Source organism: Saimiri boliviensis, chromosome 16, assembly GCF_048565385.1.
Source record: "Saimiri boliviensis isolate mSaiBol1 chromosome 16, mSaiBol1.pri, whole genome shotgun sequence".
Classification (NCBI taxonomy): domain Eukaryota; kingdom Metazoa; phylum Chordata; class Mammalia; order Primates; family Cebidae; genus Saimiri; species Saimiri boliviensis.
Window position 1 is genome coordinate 53,192,529 of NC_133464.1, and position 21,303 is coordinate 53,213,831.

At 38.3% G+C, this 21,303-nt stretch overlaps 1 protein-coding gene across 4 annotated transcripts in view; it reads right to left on the bottom strand.

The window, feature by feature from the left end:
* PCDH17 (protocadherin 17) overlaps positions 1 to 20,116 on the bottom strand; it is a 98,860-nt gene extending 78,744 nt beyond the window's left edge. For 3 of the 4 annotated variants that reach the window (XM_003927192.4, XM_074387645.1, XM_074387643.1), the window contains exon 1: positions 15,108 to 20,116. In XM_003927192.4, the coding sequence (XP_003927241.1) occupies positions 15,108 to 17,672 (2,565 nt within the window). In that variant the 5' untranslated portion in view covers positions 17,673 to 20,116. The remainder of the gene's footprint in view (positions 1 to 15,107) is intronic. The other variant, XM_074387644.1, reaches the window with a different exon arrangement.
* Between the last annotated feature and the right edge of the window lie 1,187 nt (positions 20,117 to 21,303).

The following is a 21,303-nucleotide window of genomic DNA, read 5'->3' on the forward strand; positions in this document are numbered from 1 at the left end:
ACAACTTGAAGTTATTTTAATATAAAAACATGGATATTTGAATATCAGGACTTTGTAATAGTTGTTTTTCCCAGGAGTAAAGTATCTTTTTGCCGGGAAACTATTGACTTGCTAAAAATCAAACAGGAGAGGAGTAACTGGCCCTGCAGTCAAATGCAGGCAATTCATCCCTGGAGGTTGACTACAGATTCCAGTTCAATGATAGACTAGTTGAAATCCAAAAGGCACTAGACTAGCAGTGCCTGAATCTCAACCACACAGGTCTAGAGGCACATAGTCTCAGTGGAGTAGCTTCATTTCTGGAATATGTCATTCTACAAAACAACAACAACAACAACAACAACGAAAAAAAAAATCAAGGGTCCAGAAATCTCAAATGTTTATCTCTCATCTGGGCTTACAGAACTCTCTTTTACAGGTTGTTAATTCTATGTTTTGTTTTGTTTTGTTTTGTTTTTTAGTTATGTCACCTTCTTAATGGTGCATTAGACACATAGTTGTATAAATACAAAACACCAAGTACATAATTTTCTCCTATGGATAAAAAAGCAAAAGAGTTGTGATAGCCTGCTTTTCTCTTCCTTCTTTTCAAGTCATGTAAATCAGGTTGTTACATACAGCTTGGAAAATAGAGTATTCCTCTCATTGAAGGTGTGTAAGCTTATTCAAGTAGAGTCAGGTAATTTATAAAAGCTATACACTTAATATAAAACAGACAAAATATGAAACTCTTCCCCTAGTCTAATTTGATTTAAGGATCTTGATACCCCTTTTCTTGGGAGGACAAAATATCACAAATATAAAATGGTACACCCAGTAGCATAGTGCATAAATAGTTCAAGCTGAAAGCATAACAATATATTCTGCTTCTATTATTGCAGAACCAATAAATAAGCATAATGAAAATCATGACACATTATTACATTATTCTGTATTGCTTCTGTTCATTAAAAAAACAGATGAGTGCATTTAAAATAATTTTATGTCAACTGACAGTAAGCTTTGCCACTGAGAGGATGCTGTAAGGAGCAAAGATGCATGGTCTTATATGGCTTATATCAAGATTTGCATAGACATACAAGGGATCTGAGCACTAACTACTTCACACCAAAATGGTTGTAGCCTGGTATCCAAAACATGTTCATTATTCATGTGTGCTATCTGTTTTCTGATATTATAGAGTCAATAAAAAAAAAACAAAATAAAAAGCTTTAGGAAAAGCTTCCCTGTCAATTTGCCCTTGGATGGATTCTCGTTTTTCCATTTTAATATACTAGATTATATTAACAGAACTGGTTTGTAAATAAGGAGTATTTGAATCCTATTAATGGGGATATGCTGCCAAAATAATCAGCTTCATACTTAAGTTTCCAAGTATTTGGGAAAGCTGTGAAATGGGATTACAAGGTTAGGCTGTGTACATCTGGCTCATCACTATATAAATATTTCAGAAATTTGATATCATAGGATGAAGAAACACCTGTCTAATCATGACTCTTTTCCAAGGTACATGAACTTCAGTAAGCAGAGCAATACACAAATGCTGGCAAGAAATCTTTATCAATTTACATAATGTACTTCTTATATTAGACACACAGTTTTATCATGCATCATCCTTCTGAGTGGCGACTTAAAAAATATTCTAGAAAAATTTTGTGGTATTATACTTATATTGGCAAAAAGAATTGGGAGTGCCCAACATTTTAAAACTTAAGATAACCACCTGAAATACTAAAAAGTTTCATTGATTTTTTTCCTTATATCATGGTATGTGATTTTAGTGTACTTGAATGTTGTAAGTATAACATTCAATTACACTATGGATCCAGAGAATATTTCATGGGAGGTAGGAATTTTCACATAAAATAACAATAAAAACTTGAGCAGTCCCTCTAGTTAACAGAAATATTAATGAAGTTGAACATCAGTTGCTTTTAACCAGATCCAGGATTAAATAACTATATTGACTCTGTCAAATATACACTTGCCCATTAAGCCTACCTTTATTTTTTCAAATTTTGTTCCAACAAATAATTGGATTTAAAAAAATGCACTGAGTATGGCTCTTATCTAATTAACTTCAGATGTCCAACTCAAAAATACAGACTTTGAAACTGTTGTACAAAATGGCAGCTAAAGGTCAATGAATAAAATTTCCAATTATATTTCCTGGGAGCAGATGGGTGCAATGAAACCTAATGATTGAATTTTAAATGCTTTCATGCACCTTTTATCTGTTTTCCAACATGTTGATTGTACCTTAATGCTCTAACAAGATAATAGGTTTATTACAATTAACCAACTGAAAAGATATCTTCACTCTCCAATTATTTATATTACCTGGGGATATTGAACCACAGCTCCTTCCCTTCTCTCACCCCTAGAGCCTTTCTATCACTATCCCACACTTCCAACCAAAAAATCCAAACCATAATATCATTAAATAACAGATGTCTCCTTGGCGATTTGATTTCTCTAGTTAAATAATGGGTATTTAACACAAATGTCAAGTTTATGTTCACTGAGACTCAATGCAAAATTTCAAATACAAATAAATTTAAGGAATGTGTTGACTAAGTTTAACTATAAAATTTATTTCCTTATGTGATGAACTGATACATTAGCTTACCCTGACTTGCATATTATAAATATAGAAAGAAGGTTTACCAAGAGGTTAGAAAAATTAACATTCAGGAATGGCAGATGGAAAATTTTATCTTGACTATATCTTATTAGAGCACACTCTTGCCCAAAGAACCACAAGAGGAAATCATGTGGCGAAGTTTATTTTATTGCGTTTATATAAAAGAAAATCGACATTTTATGTCATAAAATATATACTCACGCCTAAATTAAAAGAAATTGAAGAAGCTTTTTATTTTAGCTAATAAGCAAAAGTTTCTTGTCTATTAAATGCATTTTTTAAATGAGAAAACACTGCTCAACCCAATCCATCTCTGTATATATGCACTATGTAAAGTCAACTGTATAGATCCCAGGTCCAAATGTACATATAGTTAAATATTAATCTGGTGATATTCACCACCATGGCTCATCAACATATTTATTTGCATTAAAAAATACATTAGATGTAGATATACAAGGTGCTTAAGTATCCCTGTGAAAAGCATATTTTCTGCTGGGATGTCACAGAAAAGAGACCAGATGGCAAGGATAAAAATAATAGAATTAGAAAAAGTCAGCATAAGACATAAATAATAATTCATTTCCTTTCTCTTTGCTCAAAATTATATATTTTGGATGATACTTTTAAAATATTTAAATCACTTTTCAAAGTCTTTTAAACAAATGATATATATTTTTAGATTATAAGGTTTGATGTAAAATCTAAAAAGTGCTTGTAAACTAGTGTATTTATGAAACATTCAGGTTTTTACCAACATTATTTGGAAGTCACATTGCCAGTAGATGTCTAAGCTATATTCTTTAAAATAATGCATGTATGGGCCGGGTGTGGTGGCTCACGCCTGTAAATCCCAGCACTTTGGGAGGCAGGAGGTCAAGTGATAGAGACCATCCTGGCCAACATGGTGAAACCCTGTCTTTACTAAAAATACAAAACTTAGCTGGGCTTAGTGGTGCACACCTGTAGTCCCAGCTACTCAGGAGGCTGAGGCAAGAGAATCACTTGAACCCAGGAGATGGAGGTTGCAGTGAGCCGAGATCTAGCCACTGCACTCCAGCTTGGTGACAGAGCAAGACTTTCTCTTAAAGGAAAAAAAAAAAAAACAGACCAATTATGGAATATGACAGGCTCAATTTCTGGCCGAAAGTGTCTAATAGAAAACCTGTTCCTGGCACACAGGCTTCTTGTAGTAACATGTAGCTAAGACCTATTTGACATCCCCCTCAATCAAGACTGAGTAGCACTGATTGCTGATGTGCCTTATTTTCAAAAATGCCAAATATTTCAGGGTGAATTAACAGATGAACTTGAACTATTAGTATAATATCTAGATAAATGTGGATATAAATTCTGCATTGATAATTTATTTGTGGGATAATCTTATATGATATTTAATCTTTAAGAAAAACATCATTAAATAAATTTTCTCTCTTGTCTATGAATGTTGAAAATGAATTCTAAACATTTTAAAATTACATTTCTATGCTTCTTTCTATTTTTCCTTCACTTTTTATCTCAGCTACTCTAACTAATGAGGATAACTGAATTTTTAATACATTTGAAAATTTATTCTGCCTAAACCTTTATTCCATAAAGCCTCCTTATGGTTTGACATGGATTTTAAAATGTAAAATTCAGACAAACAGTAACTAACTAGGGTTGGGTGATCCTTAAAGCCTTAAAAAATAGACATAAAATCAGAACTGCTTCATTTTAATACCATATAAACCAAGGAGTGAGACAAAAGATAAAAATATATGATACAATCAACACGATTTCCTCTTGATACACCATTTTCGTGTTTGTGTTTGGGTACATATATTATATATACCATATCTAATTATATGTAATATAAACAAATACTGTGAGAGCATGATACTCATAATTGTGAACCTTGATCACCTATCTTTCTCCATGAAGTTGTAATATTATTAATAAAATTATATATAAATTTTCACAGTAATGATGTAGTAACTATAAATTTAAAAAATATCAAAATGCCACATTCACATAAATTATTTACCAGCAGATCAATATTTTAGCATCTTTATATTAATATCTTAGACTTTAGCCTTAGTCATATCTAGATTTGAATCCAAATTCCAGCATATATCTAATGGGTGATTGTTGAAAAATGACTTAACTATAGAAGTCTCAGTTTCTTCACAAAGAATTCATATTTTTTAAAGGGTATACTACATATCAGAAACTGCTATATTCTTTCAAGTACAGTGACAAACAAGATGGATGTGGCTTCTGGTTTAAAGTGCTCTAGTCTCTAGACTGCTTTGAGACAAAATAATCTTACAAACAGAGTTAAAACACTGATATAGAGGCTTAATACTGTACAGACTTAATATCATTCATTATTTTGTATGTAGATCAATTAGATCTTTATTGGGAACAAAGTACACACAACAACCACAAAAAGAAATGAATGGAAATTAGTGGGGTGTTCAATTTCCTGTTATCCATCCAATATTAATATATTTTTTATTGCTCTTTAAAATCCCTAGGCATCACGTAGCTTTGAGATCACTTCCATAGTGTCTACTGGATTAGATATTACTTTACCACACTTTTCTTATTCCCTCCTAATCTAAGTCCTGCTTTCTCAACATTGTCAGATGGTCTTACTCTCTTTTACTTCAAACTTAACCAGGCAACAGAGGAAAGTGATCGAAAATATTATCTACTTCTTTCCTGAGACGTTACATGTCAACTTTCCACCTAAGGCAAAATTTAATGGCTGATTTGTGGATTTTTATTTCTAGAGATTTACTATGAGAACACTGACATAACCTTTAACCAGAGCAAAACAGGCACTCTAATAAGCAGGCAACACCAAACCTAAAAATGCACGAAGAACAGAAAGATCCTGGCAGGAATTAATCTGCCATTTTCACACATCTGCCCAAGGGAGGTATTGTAATTGCAAAAATTTACTCTAAGACTGCTGAGACTCATAGTAATTATGTTTCTTTTTTTTTTTTAAATAGAAATAGCCACAGGTGGTAACAAATTGGGTTTTGAGATGGGGAACTGGGCATGCATTCTAACCCAAATTACTATGTAATTGTCTTGATTATAAAAAACTGTGGAAAGTCTATTGCTCAAAATCAGAAAAAAAAAAAGTCTCTATAAATGTATTCTTTGTCTTTTCTAGTTTCGCTCCACTCAGGCATAGTGCTTCATTTGTTGGTATTGGCACATCTGATATCAGAGCCACACCATCAAATAGACTTCTGCCAAGGATTCTTAAAGTGTCCTGTGAGTGGGATTTGTTTAATAGGATGGTTCTCTTATTTCCATCCTTATTACCATCTAGGGATAAATAGTAGCTTTCCTAAGAAGGTCAGAACCTGGGAACTTAATAATTACTACCCATGCATCTGCCAACACTAAAAATGAAAAGTTATGAATATTTTTCAAGGTATGCATTGATATTAAAATGATTACCATTTTTCATGTATATCTGCTTTCAACAATTGTGTATCTTACTCTATACTTTGGTGTATGGCATAGCACCAAAATATTTTTATTGTTTTCTAAAATGATAAATACATTCTATGTGTCCCATGCCAAGTAACATCAATGCATATCTATCAACTTACTTTTTTAAATCAGGAATTTCTAATTTAATCAACCAAGATTACAACATGAGACAAGACATTGGCTTAGCACAAAAATAAAAAAAATTCATTAATAAACACAAGGTCATACAAAGCTTCAAATGGTAATTAAAGCAATCAAGTGTCTTGCCTTGAAACTATGGGAAGGTAAGTTTATATAGAATCCTTAATTCTAACACAATGAAAATGATAATAAAGATGGACTATTGATTTATCTTTTTTGTATGACTTATAACTGCCATTATTCACATTCTTAATGCAATGAATTGATTTGGGACATACTATTTTAAAATAGATGTATAACTGCAAGAGCAAAATACAGGGCATAAATTCTGGGACCCAAGAAGACACTAATAGAATGCACCAATATTTAGATGATAGCTTTTTTTGTTGTTTTGTTTTGCTGACAGAACCATGAAAATAGAAGTAATTATTTTTAACATTGTTTAGGAAGTTTTCATGACTAATAATTTATATTAAATGTATCATTAAGCACTTATTCAAGTTTGAACTGGAAAACATTTTCTTTTAAACAAATTCCCTTTTCCAAAATACTAAAATGATAACATTTTTCTTACTATATTTTGCTAAGATTTTAAGCATATAATTTCTCAAACATTCTAATGTCTTAATTTTATTTTATCTACTGATAAAATAAGGACATCAGTAAAAATTTCACACAGCCATTTTACACGTGGTTAGGTAATTCTTTTCATGATAATCAAAGATGAATTGCTTTATAAATTCAGTAATGCATATCCAATTTTTCTGTCACCATGAAATAATAGCAAAAACATATCAAGTATTCAGGTACAACAATTTCAGTATACTCTGTTAAAATATGTTGTGTGAAAAATAAAATGAACTACTTTTAGCAAAGATATTTGTATTGGGGACTATGAATTTTAAAAGAATGTTGTAGATTAAGGGTAAAAACTACTTTTAGGTGTTCAAAACCGATGCAAATGTTTGTACTGGAAATACAAATTTAAGAATTTACATGAGACATGGATAGTCTGAAATTGTATTATAACAATAAAAAACTATTTTGAACCTCATAACTATTTCTGCCTACAACAAACACCTGTTGCATTTTTATTGGAATTTCTAATATAAGCTAATTATTTCATGTACATATTTTGAATTTTTTTCTGAATTGAAGAACATGAAAATTTTAGGCACACAAAAAAACAATTCATTGTTTAGAAATAATTATTAAGTATTCAGGTGGAAATCCTATATAATGAAATGTATCAATTCATGACTCAGTGCCTAATTATATTTTTAAAATTATCATCCAAAACTGATGACTAAAATATATCTAAAGCACCATAGTTGTTGGAAAGAAATTACATTTTTAGGGTAGTTGTATGTTAAATCTGTTATTGTAAAGCGTAGATGCTATCAAAATACCATCAGAATCTTTCAGAATATCGAGTCATTATCTACATTATATATTAATATAATTTACAAACATGTAACCAGTGTTTTTTAAAAGTATATATCTACAAAGCTATTATGAATGTATAGCTTGAAACTTCAAATTGATTTTCATGCTCTAGCTTTCAAACTCTACAAAGGCTGCTTTTAGCTGATAGAGTAAACAAGAAATGATCCTTTAAAATAGTCCCTTTAATGTGTTCTGCTAATTAAAAATCAATCAAAAACATTAAAGGTTTAAAAAGTATTAAATATTTTTCAGACAAGATATATTTCAGAACCAAACAGAAGTTTACAATATTATATTTATCTTTACCTTGGCATTTTTCACACAACTTAAAAATGGTGTATCACTACCATATTAAATAGAACCATAAAGAAAATAAGATAATATAGATCGTTAAACATTTCAAGATGACTGAAATAAAATGAATTTCTAATACCATTAAGTTATTTTAATATATTCTACTCCTCTAATCAGACCAAAGTCTATTTATGTAGATTAGTTACATCTAAAGTGTCATTTATCCAACCTGTATTTATCCTTTGATCACAAAGCTTGTTAACTTAAATGGTCTTTTATTGTTATGATTCGTTTTCCCTTAATTATGCTGTTTAACTGCCTTATTTTTTGAATAAATATATGCAAACGCGCCAATCATATTCAGCACAGTTATGCTAGATGCTCAATGAACTGTAAGAACCATTTCACTACAATCAAATTGCTTGGAATAGATCCAGGGCAAGGCCTACAAATACCAGTAATGTCACTAGGACCAGAACAGACAAATACAAGTATGTCATATATATATATATATATATATATATATATATATATATATATATATATGTATATATATATATGCACATACATGCATACATACATATATATGCACACACACAAATATATATGTGTATATATATATATCTATATATATGTAGATATATATAGATAGATAGATATATTCTCTCAAACACTGTCTGAAACCAATTTTATAGTCTGTCCCTGGAAGAACTTGGTGCATACAAGCAAAGGATGCCACCCACAGAGTCACAATTTTTCATCTATATTATTATTATTATTATTATTTGCTTTATCTTAAACATATTGATCTTAATATTTCTGCAGTAGCAAGGACGCATAAACATGCTTCTCTTAGTCACAGTAGGGATGGTGATATCATTAAGGACTTCTTTATTGTCCATAACTTATTTCAGAAGACCAAAGATAGCAATATGTCATTGTCAAAGGAGTGGTGAAAGCTTATGACTAACTGTAAAGTACTGTATGTCATTGAAGAAAATTCTTGTCAAAGCCTTCTTTACTAAAGTAAGTTGACAATAAATTAGTGTAGGTCTAATGAACTTTAAAAGTGTTTTGTAGGTGGGCGGCAGAAGTCATATTATCTTCTAAATGATAGGCAAAATGAACTTTATGCTATTCTCTAACTAATATACAGTCATTGGTTTAAGGAATTTAATACAAAAAAAAAATTCCTTCCCTAATGGCTTTACTAAAATACGACCTTCAGATAATGCCGTGTGGGATTTATTAAACAACAGAAGTATCTCTGAGGGGAATACATTCTAGAGCAATGACTAATATTGTAATTAGCAGGTGCATTTGTAAGAATTTGCCCACTATTGAGTGTATGGCATTCAATGACTTCTCAGCATTAGGGAGTTAAGTTTTACTTCCTAACTGGCATGAGCCCAGTTATGGTGGCTTCTTCTTTCTCCTGTTGGTGTTTCATCATCAGGCTCACAGCCTATATTCTCACAATGCTTCCAGGTCTCCTGCCATCTTCTCAAAAGAATCAGAAACTTGGGGAAGATTTTTGTTTCTCTTTGTCTACATGAGCTCAAGCTTATTGACCACTGAAGGCCAGGTGGTCCTTAAATCCTCCTCTCTAGGGTCACTAACTCTATTTTTATGGGACTTCAAATTGTTTGAAACTTTAAAATAGTAAAGTTTTAACATATTTTCAAAGAAAAATAAAAGCTTGAGCTCTTCCCTAAATAGAGAAGAATTGCTTTTGAACTAAATAGTATAAAATTGGACTAGTATTTGTACTTAAGTACTTGCATATATTATATTGAAAATATAAAGACATATACATTTATACACATACTTAATATTACCAAAAATTATTTTTATATTTTTATAAATATAGGCATAGCCAAATTTCATTTCAATAAATGCATGTGAACCTTTATTAATCTTAAATGTATTTTTTCTTAATGTATACTCTTTATATTTGTAGATACATTTCTGTTGTGTTATAGTACATAAGCAGCTCTAACAGTGAAAAATTCGAAACCTGAAACAGAAGAATAATACTGAAACATGATAAAAGTATAAATGCTATATATTTAAACAGGATTAAATATTACCTGAAATTTTTGAAGGGTTTTTCTTTTAAAATAAAATACATCTTTGGAAAGTGTACTTAGTTTTTTAAAGAGAGATGATATTTGGCATTATTTTAACCTCATATACAAAATCTATATGCACTTGAAAAAAGTGAATAATATATGTTATAGCATCAACTTTATGGAGAAAACATTCTGGAAATTTGGGGAATTTTGTATGTGTTTTGTATGTTGAACAGTGTATTCAAAGGGAGTAATTTTTTTCTTTTTCCTTGACTAGAAAAGTATATGCAAGTATTTGAAATAGCAATTTTAGGGCATACTTTTCTATGCTGATATTTTCATGATAAAACACAGCCTTAAAGAACATGAAGATGCCAAGACTAAAATTCCAAATTTTTTGCCATATGCTTACATCTGGTAATATTTATTGAAATTATAGAACTTATATAACTCAAGTGAAATTAAAAATTATTTTACTCTTGACATTTCCAAAAGACTGAAGAATTATAATCTCAAAACAAGAATGATAAAATATTAACTTGTTTGCGTTTTGAAAATTATATTGAAAACCAAAAGCTAATGGAATCAAGAAGTTATTACCTTACAAAAAGTTGTATATAAAATCAAGATTCTCTGGTTTCTAGCTTATATTATTATACTTTATACTTCCTGTGTTTTCATTTATTGGGAAATAGAGAAATGGCAGATTAAAATTGGAGCTAAAATTTTCATAGATGCATATAAAAATAAAAGTAACAATATAATAAGCATGATGATACTAATTTTTAGATTTTTAGGAGTTTTAAACTCATCTCTAAAAATACCCTAAACACTGAATATCTTATATTTAAACTAAGTGCATTTACTTTATTTACACTACTTTTAATGCATGATAAAACAGAAAAAATGTAATTATTGTGTACTCATGTTAATCTCAAATAGGAATCACTCATTCTATCTTTTCAAAACCTTTTAGAAATAAGTGAGTAAACACTCTGGAAGGCATGCAGTAAGAAAAGGACATTCCTTTCCTACTCAAGATACCAGAATGCCTATAAGTAGAGATGTATATATAGGTTATGGAAACTACTGCATATACTAATTAAACAGCTGTCATAGAATAAAAATTATAGTAAAATATCTCCAAAATCATAAATATCAAGAGAAATTGTTCACACATTTTGTGCTTCTCACTGAAATCATTAATAGGCTAGAGTATGAAATTTTGAAGATCATGATCTTGGGAACTTATCTGAATATGTCCCACAGTGAAAATCTTCTTGTAGGAGAGCCAAGTGGGAATAAATGCATACAGCTGATAATGTTGTGTTAAAGGTGGAGTCTCCTTTCACCTTTTTATTCTGCAATATTGAGTTTATTGTTTACACTATGATACTTTAGTCCTCTACACTTCAATATCATTTTTATATATTTGGATTGGCTCTAGGTATTTACCATATCCTTAATTCCCTGTTATTGAAAAGGCCATGTACATCTATCAAAAGGATTTTATCTTCCTAGCATAAAGACTCTAAAGTCAACCCAAATGTGAATCGTTTGAAATTGATTTGTAAAACACTGAGTAAGAATGTATTCCTTTTTAAAATTTGTTTTAGTAGATCTTATTCTGCTGGCTCAATATATTTCATTCTATGAGAGCATATTAAGATGACTTGTAGTAGTGCTACAAAAAAATGTGAAAACACAGATGTTCAAACAAACTGGGAAGTCTCCATCAGTGAGAAGTCCCCAGCCTCCTCCTCTCTTTCCAACAAGACCTTCGTTGAAAACACCTGTTGAGAAGCCACCCTGAGACTTAGCAACTAATTACTGATAAATCACGATAAGCAGTTATTCTTGAGAACTAGTAATAATCTCTTTACTTGACTTTAGATTGCATATTAATATGTAAAATAATTCACATGAAAACTGCTCCTATAAAAGTGCTCTTATGAATTTGTATAATAAACTATTTGCCTTACATACTGCAAAGTCTATGCTCCTATTCTTCAAAATCAGTTTTATAGGTTTAAAAAGAATTAAATATTTAGTTATAACTGTGTTGTATTATGATTCACCCTATTGTGGGTATTTAGTTGCTAATCTACTATTTATATACTTTATACTTTAATTTCAAGGAACTTGAAGAAAATCTAAAATAAAGTTTCTTCTCACAAACGACACTGTTTCTATATCAGCTTATATGAATGCTTAGCATCTGTACTCAGTAAGAGTACTCCTATGCCCAAGGAGAACCTACTGACTTTAATCTTAACATTTTAGACCCTTTGACCCACACAAAATGCTTGATACTTAAACAAGTCTTATGTTAGCTGTAATGTGAGCCTCCATAAATCATAAAATTCCTAAATTTCATATCACCACACTGTACCAGTGTATTTCAACACAATTATAAAATTCTTTTCATTCCATCAATAGAATACATCGTGCGTCCAAACAGAACACAGATGCTATAAAATAAAGATGAATCAGACGTAGTAGCAGTTAGGCCAAGTACACTCTGTGGATTAATATTCCACCTTCAGAAATACATATGAGACTAATAGTGTGTTTCCTTTGGATTCTATATTACATATATACACTAATGAAAGCACCTGATAACAAATTGTGGAATACCTAAATGCTTTAATTTATGGATGTCACTTTAGCAGAAGGTGTTTGCAGCACGCTAGTTAAGAAAAAAAAAAAAAGTCCCTGTAGTTAATTTACTGTTCTCCATAATTAATATTGAGATAAACCTGATATATTTAAAAGAGAATTAACATATTAAGAACTCACAAAGCATCCCTTAGAGGATTATAAAATTTGAATAGAAAAAAAAATCCTGTTTAAACAATGCATGTTGGGGATATTTCTAGGGCAGAAGAAACATGGAAAAATAAGCCACATTTCTAAACATCTAAGAACTTAAAACAAAAACATAGTTTGTGTCTTTATGACATGAATTAAGAGTCTAGAAGAAAGGAATAGGAAAAAACGTTTTCCCTTTGGATTCTGTTTAAAAACATGTGCTTTGGCTTTAGTTTTACTGCTAATGAGAAGAATCATCAACCCCTCCTTAAGCAATGACTACCTTCAAGAACAGCATGGTGCAATATTCTACAGGCATCACTACTTCTCAAAACCTCTGGATATTTCAATCGAAGGTTGTTCCTCACTAGTCTAACCAAGGAAACAGGCTTGTTGAAAATTCTGCACCACCTTCATTTTTACTGGAAACTAAATGAAAATTTAACTCACAGCACTTTAAATGGAAGCATTAACCCTCTGTGACATCTTTGTAATTGTCAATAATAAGAATATAAGAAAGGTATATAACGTGTGTGTTTATAAAATGAATGTAGCAAATCTGTAAACACATGTTTTAACATCTCATTCTAAATACATATTGATTATCATAAATACCAGTTTTACAAAGTCACAGAAAGACTTTCAGACAAACTACATTGTTTTAAAGTGGGAAATTTCTTTTTTGGTTTTATATAAACCTCAGAAAATCATGATCACTGATATACAGTAAACACTGTAAGCTGTGAGATTTAATACTACAATTGATATTTTAATATTTAGTAGTGTCAAGTGTGAGATTGTTTTACAAGGACATTACACTATTATAGGAAAATATATTTTTCTAAGTATTAGTGTTTGGTGTACTTATGTTAGAAATAATAAGATTATGAAATTTTACTTCTCCATCTTAACCATAAAAACATTACTGAGTCAAGTGTCATCAAAAGTTATTTGCTTTTCAAAGCATTAAATTATGAACAAATTATTTTCATTTGCCCCAAACTAATCTTTCTTGCAAGGTGTCACTTTCAGTTAAGCTCAATTTTGAATTCCACATACTGCTCATCCAGAGTAATTTGTTGCAACATTCAATTATAATAAGCAAGAATTAAGTTTCTCTGTGACACAACTCAATAGTGGGTAAAAGAAACAAGACAATGACTAGGCATTGTATAGTCATGTGCTGCTGTTAGAATCTATGTTCATGCTGGATCCAGTCATTTAGTTTTGTCATATTATCAATAACTTTAAATCATACTATCTCATATATATTAAATATCACTGAGATATACATAAAATACACACTATACAAACTAAATGCATCTTGGATTCTTTTTGGCACATCAACTGCCTTCAGTGTAACTTTTCCTCCTTTTTTCAGTAGCACAAAATGAGTCTCTGGTCCTCTGCTATTTTCATTCACTCCTCAGTGACTCCAAGAAACAAATCAAGATAACCACAAGACAAAACAAATAAAAACTTTTCATAGATAGGTCCTGGTCATTATGCAGAGCCCGCATGTATTCAAACTTTTCAAAGTGCTTCAGAGTATAACTCACATTTCAAAAGCTTTAGATGTATTAATGCATTATGTGGAAGTTTTAGCATAATGGAATGATGAATAAGTGAGATTCATGTTCTTTAAAGCACCTCACCTTTAAAATATGAAACGACTTTTTAAGGGGTGAAAAGTTAGTTCAAATTGATTAAACTCTGAAATTCGGACTGGTTGCTATTTTGTACTATAAGAAGTTAACTTCTTAATATTTGGTTATAAATTTATTTCATTTTTGGCATCACTTCAAAAAAGAATTAAAATATTTTCAAGACAACTAACTAAAACATTTGTTTCTGCTCTGGGAATTCTTTTTTATGAAAAGAAATGTAAACTAACAAATAAAAATAAGTAAAATAAGTTATGATTATTGAACACTGCTAACATTTTTGAACCTATAAAAATAAATTTTAAAATGAAAACAGGAGTAAGATATTTACATCTTGTAGACTTGAGACTATTTACATGGGAGGGGTTATGTGTGGAATATGATGTATACACAGTGTCAAAAGTGTAAACCATTTTCATTTCAATGTTTTTCCCTCTCATAGCTGCTGGCAGAGTGGCTTGCCCTGTTCCAAAGGTTTCAGGGCAGCTCCAAAACCAGCAATAAAGTGAAGTCCCAGTTATGCTAAAAGTCTCCTACCTGAATTATGGACATCCGAGTGGCAGGGGTGTCGCTTGCATTAGTCCCTTGTCCGGTGAAGCTGGTGTGGCAGCCCGCGTGCCCCTGAGGGACAGTCAGGTTGTTGGAGGCCGGTTTGAGATACATCACCTCTGACCGGGGCGAGCTGAGGGGCAGGCGGGTCTGGTAGTCGAAGTACATGGGGGAGGTGGCCAGGGAGGGGCTGCTCACCACGTTCATGACGTTCATGGCGTTCCTCTCCTCCACTTCGCTCTGCACCAGCATGATATCATTTTTGTTGATCTTCTTCTTCTTGCCCTTGCCCCCGCCCAGCTGCGGGTGGCTGTACTCGGCGATGCGGCAGTTGTAAGTGCGGATCTCCTTGTTCTCGCGCTTGCACTTGACGGCGATGGTGATCATGGCCGCTAGGAGGATGATGGAAATAGTGCTCAGAGTCACGATGAGCGGCAGCGACATGTCCCAGTGGTGCTGCTCGCCATTCACCCGTGGTACCCCCTCGGGAAGGGAGCCGCTCACGGAGCGGATGATGAGCTTGGCCACTGCGGACAGGGTGGGCTTGCCGTGGTCGGTCACCTTCACCACCAGCTCCACCACGGGCGTCACGTCCTCCCAGAAGGGGTGCAGCGTGCGGATCTCGCCGCTGGACGGGTCGATCTCAAACAGGTGGTCGTCGTTGCCGTCCACGATCTCGTAGGTGAGGCGCCCGCTCTCGCCGAAGTCACTGTCTAGGGCGCGCACGGTGCTCACCAGATAGCCCAGGCCGGCGTTGCGCGGCACCTGCAGCTCCGCGGTGTCGTTCTGCAGCGTGGGAAGCACGATCACCGGCGCGTTGTCATTCACGTCTAGCACTGTCACCCTCACCGTAGCGTTGCTCTCCAAGTGCGCGGGCGCCCCCGAGTCCTTAGCAAGCACCTTGAACTCGAAAGACTTGGTCTGCTCGAAGTTAAAGGAGCGCAGGGCGTAGATGGCCCCGTTCGTGGGATTGACAGACACATAGGTGTAGATGGACACGTCGCCGATGTGCGAGGGCAGGATAGAGTAGGACACGGTGCCGTTCTGGCCCAGGTCGGGATCCTGGGCGAGCACAGAGCCCAGGTACTCTCCCGGGATGTTATTCTCGTGCACCTGAAGCACGTAGAGCCCTTTGGTGAACCGAGGCGGGTTGTCGTTCTCGTCTAGAATCTTGACCGCGAACGACTTGGTGGAGTTGAGGGGAGGCGAGCCCCCGTCCCGCGCCACGATGGTCACGTTGTACTCGTCTTGCGTCTCGCGGTCCAGCGGGCGGTCAGTCACCACCGTGTAGAAGTTGTCGTAGTTCTCCTCAAGCTTGAAGGGGACGGAACCCCCGGGCCCGCCCAGGCCCCCGCCGCCGCCGGTCCCTCCTCCGCCCAGGACCCGACACTGCAGCTGCCCGTTCTTGCCCGAGTCTCGGTCAGTGACCCGCACCAGGGCGATGACGGTGCCGGGAGGGGCGGCCTCGCTCAGCGCCCCCTGGCGCACGGAGACGAAACCGATGGACGGCGCGTTGTCGTTGCGGTCGATGAGCTTGACCGTGACCTTGCAGTGGGCTGGGATGGGGTTAGGCCCCAGGTCTCGGGCCTGCACGTCGATCTCCAGCATCCCGTTCTCCTCATAGTCCAGGTTGCCCTTCACACGGATGAGGCCGGTCTTGGGGTCGATGGAGAAGAGCTCCCGCACGCGGTCGGGCACGTAGCTGCTGAAGGAGTAGAGCACTTCGCCATTGGGACCCTCGTCGGCGTCGGTGGCGTTCAGATCGATGACCACGGTGCCCAGCGGAGCGTTCTCTGGCAGTTCCACCAAGTAGGACGGTGCCTCGAAGACCGGGCTGTTGTCGTTGGAGTCAATCACCTTCACGTTGATCTGTACGGTGGCGGAACGTGGAGGCTCGCCACCGTCCAGGGCAGTCAGCACGAGCGTATGGTGGTTCTGCTGCTCACGGTCCAGGGCCTTCTGGATGACCAGCTCTGGGAACTTGGTGCCGTCGCCGCGGGACTTGACGTCCAGTGCAAAGAGGCCGTGGTCGTCGCGCGTAAGCAGGTAGGTGCGGAGCCCGTTCTCGCCGGCGTCGGGGTCGTGTGCGCTGGTGAGGGGAAAGCGGGTGCCCGGGGCAGCGTTCTCCGAGATGTCCATTTCTATCTGATCCGAGGGGAAGGAAGGCGCGTTGTCGTTGATGTCCTGGATCTCTACCTTGATCATGCAGATCTCCTTGTCGTTGGCGAACACTTCTAGGGAGAGCTGGCACTTGGCGTTGTGGCGGCACAGGGACTCGCGGTCGATGCGCTGCTTGGTGTAGAGGAGCCCGCTGTCTGCGTCCACGTCCAGCAGGTGCGGAGCCGAGTTCTCCAGCACCCGGTAGCTACCCGACTTGCTGCGCCCTCCGCCGCCGCGCTCTGCAGGCGGAAGCCCAGGCTGCAGTCGAGCATCCTTGCCGATGTTCCCGATCACCGTGCCGGCCCCCTGCTCCTCCGGCACGGAGTAGTTGAGGTTCTTGAGCGTGAGGGCAGGGGCCCATAGAAGGAAACAGCAACAGATGGAAAGGTACATCCCAGACCTGTAAGGTGGGGGCAGGAGCCGGCGGACTGGAGGGGCCAGCGAGAGAGTGAGCGCCAGCCTGGGGCCCTGGAGCAGGGTGCGCGCGCGACGCGAACCACAAGTCTACGGGTCCTTCCTTCCCTTTGCACCCGAGCTGCGGCACCCGGTGGTCTCTCCTTATTCAGCTCAAGTTCCCTGAACCTGTTGATCTACAGCATCCGCACTGGGAGAGAAGCTGCGGTGCAGCAGAGCCGCAGGGGCTTGGAGCAAGGCGGCGGCTTCCTGCGGCTGGGGGCGAGCCGGGGGTTTGGTCTCTCCCGCCTGGACTTCGGGAGGCTTTAAACTTGAGCGATGAGGCAGGCGATAAGAAGGAAATCTCGTCTGGGAGAGATGATAATGAGCTAAAGAATCAGTAGGTTTTCCTAGCTCCCGCTAGGGTACTGCAAATCTACTCCCGCCCGGAGCCTCAGGAATACTCTTCACATCCAGGAGGAGGAGGGAGCAGGGAGGTGTGTCTCTAGGCAGATCCGAAAGTGAAATTCTTACTTGCTGCTCGCCTCCCGTGATGAAATTGATGGGGATGAAGAGCCACGAATACAGAGTCACAGATACATTCTGAAGCTTCCCCAGCTCACCGTGAAATGTCTGCTCGCTGCGCGGGCTGGTGTGTTTTCAGGCAGTGTTTTGCTGCATTTAGAGATCTAATCTTGCATTGCTGGCTGAGGCAGCGGCGGCGGCGGACTGCATCTCCCAGCCAAGCGTATTTTTTTTCCTCTCTCTCTCTCCTTTCCGAGCAGCCAAAGGGAGGGGAGGAAATGCAGCGTAAAGAACTAGTGTCCCGATTTGTAGTTTCCTCTCCCCACCAGGCTCCTCCCTCTCTTCCTCGGAAAAGGCTCTCCCCTGAAATCAGGAAAGCCACAGCCTGATCAGCATTTGCTGTGTGAGTCTATTGGGAGGGGGGAAATAGAGAGATATATCTTCGCCTCTGTTCGTAGAACACACTCTGTGATTTCTCTACGCCAAGCCAGTAGCCGCCGCTACCATCCCATCCTCTCCCCGCGAGCAAGGACTTCTCTCCAAGCAGTTTAATTCCAGTTTGCTTTTCTTCCCAGGCGAAGGGAAATCAACAGGCAACTCATGGTTGGACGTGCAGATTTGAAGGGGGAGGGGTGGCGGAATAAAAAGGAAGGGGGAGCCTCCCTCCCAGTCCTCGCACACACACTCTCCCTGTCTCTCGCTAGAAGGGAAACAGTCTCTGCATTCACAGGGCTGGGCTGTCAAGTGCCTCTCTTTTCTTTCTATTCAGCATCTCCTTCCAATAGCCCTGCCTCCCAGTCCTCTTCATCTAGAAAAGAAAACCTTGGCGAGAAATAAAAGTGATGAATATTTGAAGCAAATAAAGTACGTTTTTTCCCCCTTCAGTTTTCTCTTATAGTGGAAGGAGTGGGCTGGATGAAAGCAACACATCAAGGTTTGGCGTGATGCATTCTGCAGTCTCGCTCTCAGTCTTTCTGGGCGACTCAGGGAGGGCAGGGGGTTCGGAGCTGCGGCCAAGGCGGTCCAGCCAGGGGCGCTCACCCCGGGGAGATGTTAGGCACAGGTCTGTCTACACATTATTTCGGGTTCTGGAGGCGCCCCGACATACGGGAATGACACATCCAGAAATGCAGGTGTTCCGATCTGCCGGATGAGTCAGAAGCAGCGGAACGAATCGTATTCACTCTCGCCTCATGGTCCTCCCTTCACAGACATTAGTTGCGGCTTCTTCCTAATGCTTTCTCTGACTCAGTCTATAGAAAGAAAAACCAGATTCATGTTTTGGGGGAAAAAGAAAAAGCAAGAGAAAGGGATGGAGGGAGGAAGGTGAAGCTGAATCCAGCAGCACTTTTACTCTACCTCTTTCTGCCGGAGTCCGAGGCTCTGGAAAACAAGGCGTCTGCTTTGCTAGGTGTATTGGTGTTTTTGTTTATTATTGTTACTATTTTAAAAGGCTTTCCTCTTGGTTAGGCGAGAGGCACCCCGAAATCTCTCAGAGTCTTGGAAAAGGAAAAACAAAATCAGGTTTCCAGTAATTGTTCCCAGCTTAGCCTCGCATCACAGTTCAAGATTTTCCTCTCAATTTTCTCTATTCACAAAGTCCAGCATCGGTGTGTATAGTTAATTGTGCAGTCTGTTGTGGAGGTTTTTTTTTTTTTTTTTTTTTTTTTTTTTTTAAATTCCTCCTTTCAGTCTGGTGTCTCTTTCAGTCTGGTGCCTCTCGGAATCACCCCACAGTCTGAGAAAGATGTGCGGATTTCAAAGCAAATAAATCCATCTCCGCAAGCAAAGTAGCGGATGAAAGGAAAGGTGAAAATTCAATTCAACAGTTGGAGCAGCGTCTCCCCAGCCGCCCTCCGCCGCTGCCGCATCCGCCGGGCTCGCGATCCCTGCTCTCTCCCCAGCGCCTCTTGCTGACTGACTCTATTCACCTCACGCCGCTGCTTAAACATTGATACTGATTCCCTGCCAGCCAATCCGAGCGGGGAGCAAGGCCCTGCCTTCTCGGCCCGCGTCCAATGAGAGGCGGAGAAGGGGCTGGCGGGGGCGGGGCCAGGAGCCCCAGCTCTTCGGAGTCATTGATTAGATCAGTTAGACGGGGAACCAGCGGGGCTGGCCGAGCCCAGCGCTCCGCCGAGGCGGACGCGCCCGGGGCTCGCGGGTCTTTAGCTATCGGGAATAGATTCTTCCACCGCCTTCCTTCGGAAAAGAGAATCGACCAAAAAAAGTTTAACAGCGATTGAGTTTTTTTGTGGTCCTGCAGACACAGGATCGGGAATCGCGGCATGCCTGCAGAATAAGGTCGCTGCGGTCTGCCTCATGGGTTTCTCTACACGCGCGCACACACGCGCGCACACACACATTCCACACACGCGCGCACACACGCGCGCACACGCACATTCACACCCGCGCGCACACGCGCCCGTGCCGAGGGAAGCGCAGCCCTGACTCCGCGTGGACCCGTCTGAATGAGGTGCGGAGGCGTGCGTGTGGGTGTGTGCGAGCGCGTTTCCACGGCTGAGATGCGTATTTTGGTGAGTGTGTGTGAATTCGAGGGCGCTCGCGAGCCCGTTTCTGCCCGCGCTGGTACGAACACGCCGCGAGCAACAGCAATCAATAGGTAACTTTCTTCATCCTCTGAGAAAAATCAGCGGTCCCCAGCCACCCACGCAAGGAAAGTCACTTAAGTATGAAAGTGTTTCATAAGAAAAGCAGACGCCCTTGAAAGAGAGGCCATGTCTCCTAAGAGGAATAGAGCCTCCCCTTTAAGGAGAAAGACTGCCTGTCAATACAAGCTTTGTAGCATGTTAAAACTCAAATCTGGCTGAATACTACTTAAGGTTCTACCCTTTTGGGACATCCTTCCCCACTATCTCAGCCCAGGTTCAAAGTAAAGTGGATACCCACCCCCCACCCCTGACACACACACACACGCCCGCACACACACACACGCACACACATTTTGGTGTTTTGTTCACCTCCATTCTTGTTATTAAAGTGTAACATTGTAATTTGATTTTTTTCTCCTTAAAACCAAATAGCCCTTGATAACCGCATTTGCCAAAGCTCCATGAAAACAAAACTATAAAACATGAAGGCCAATCAT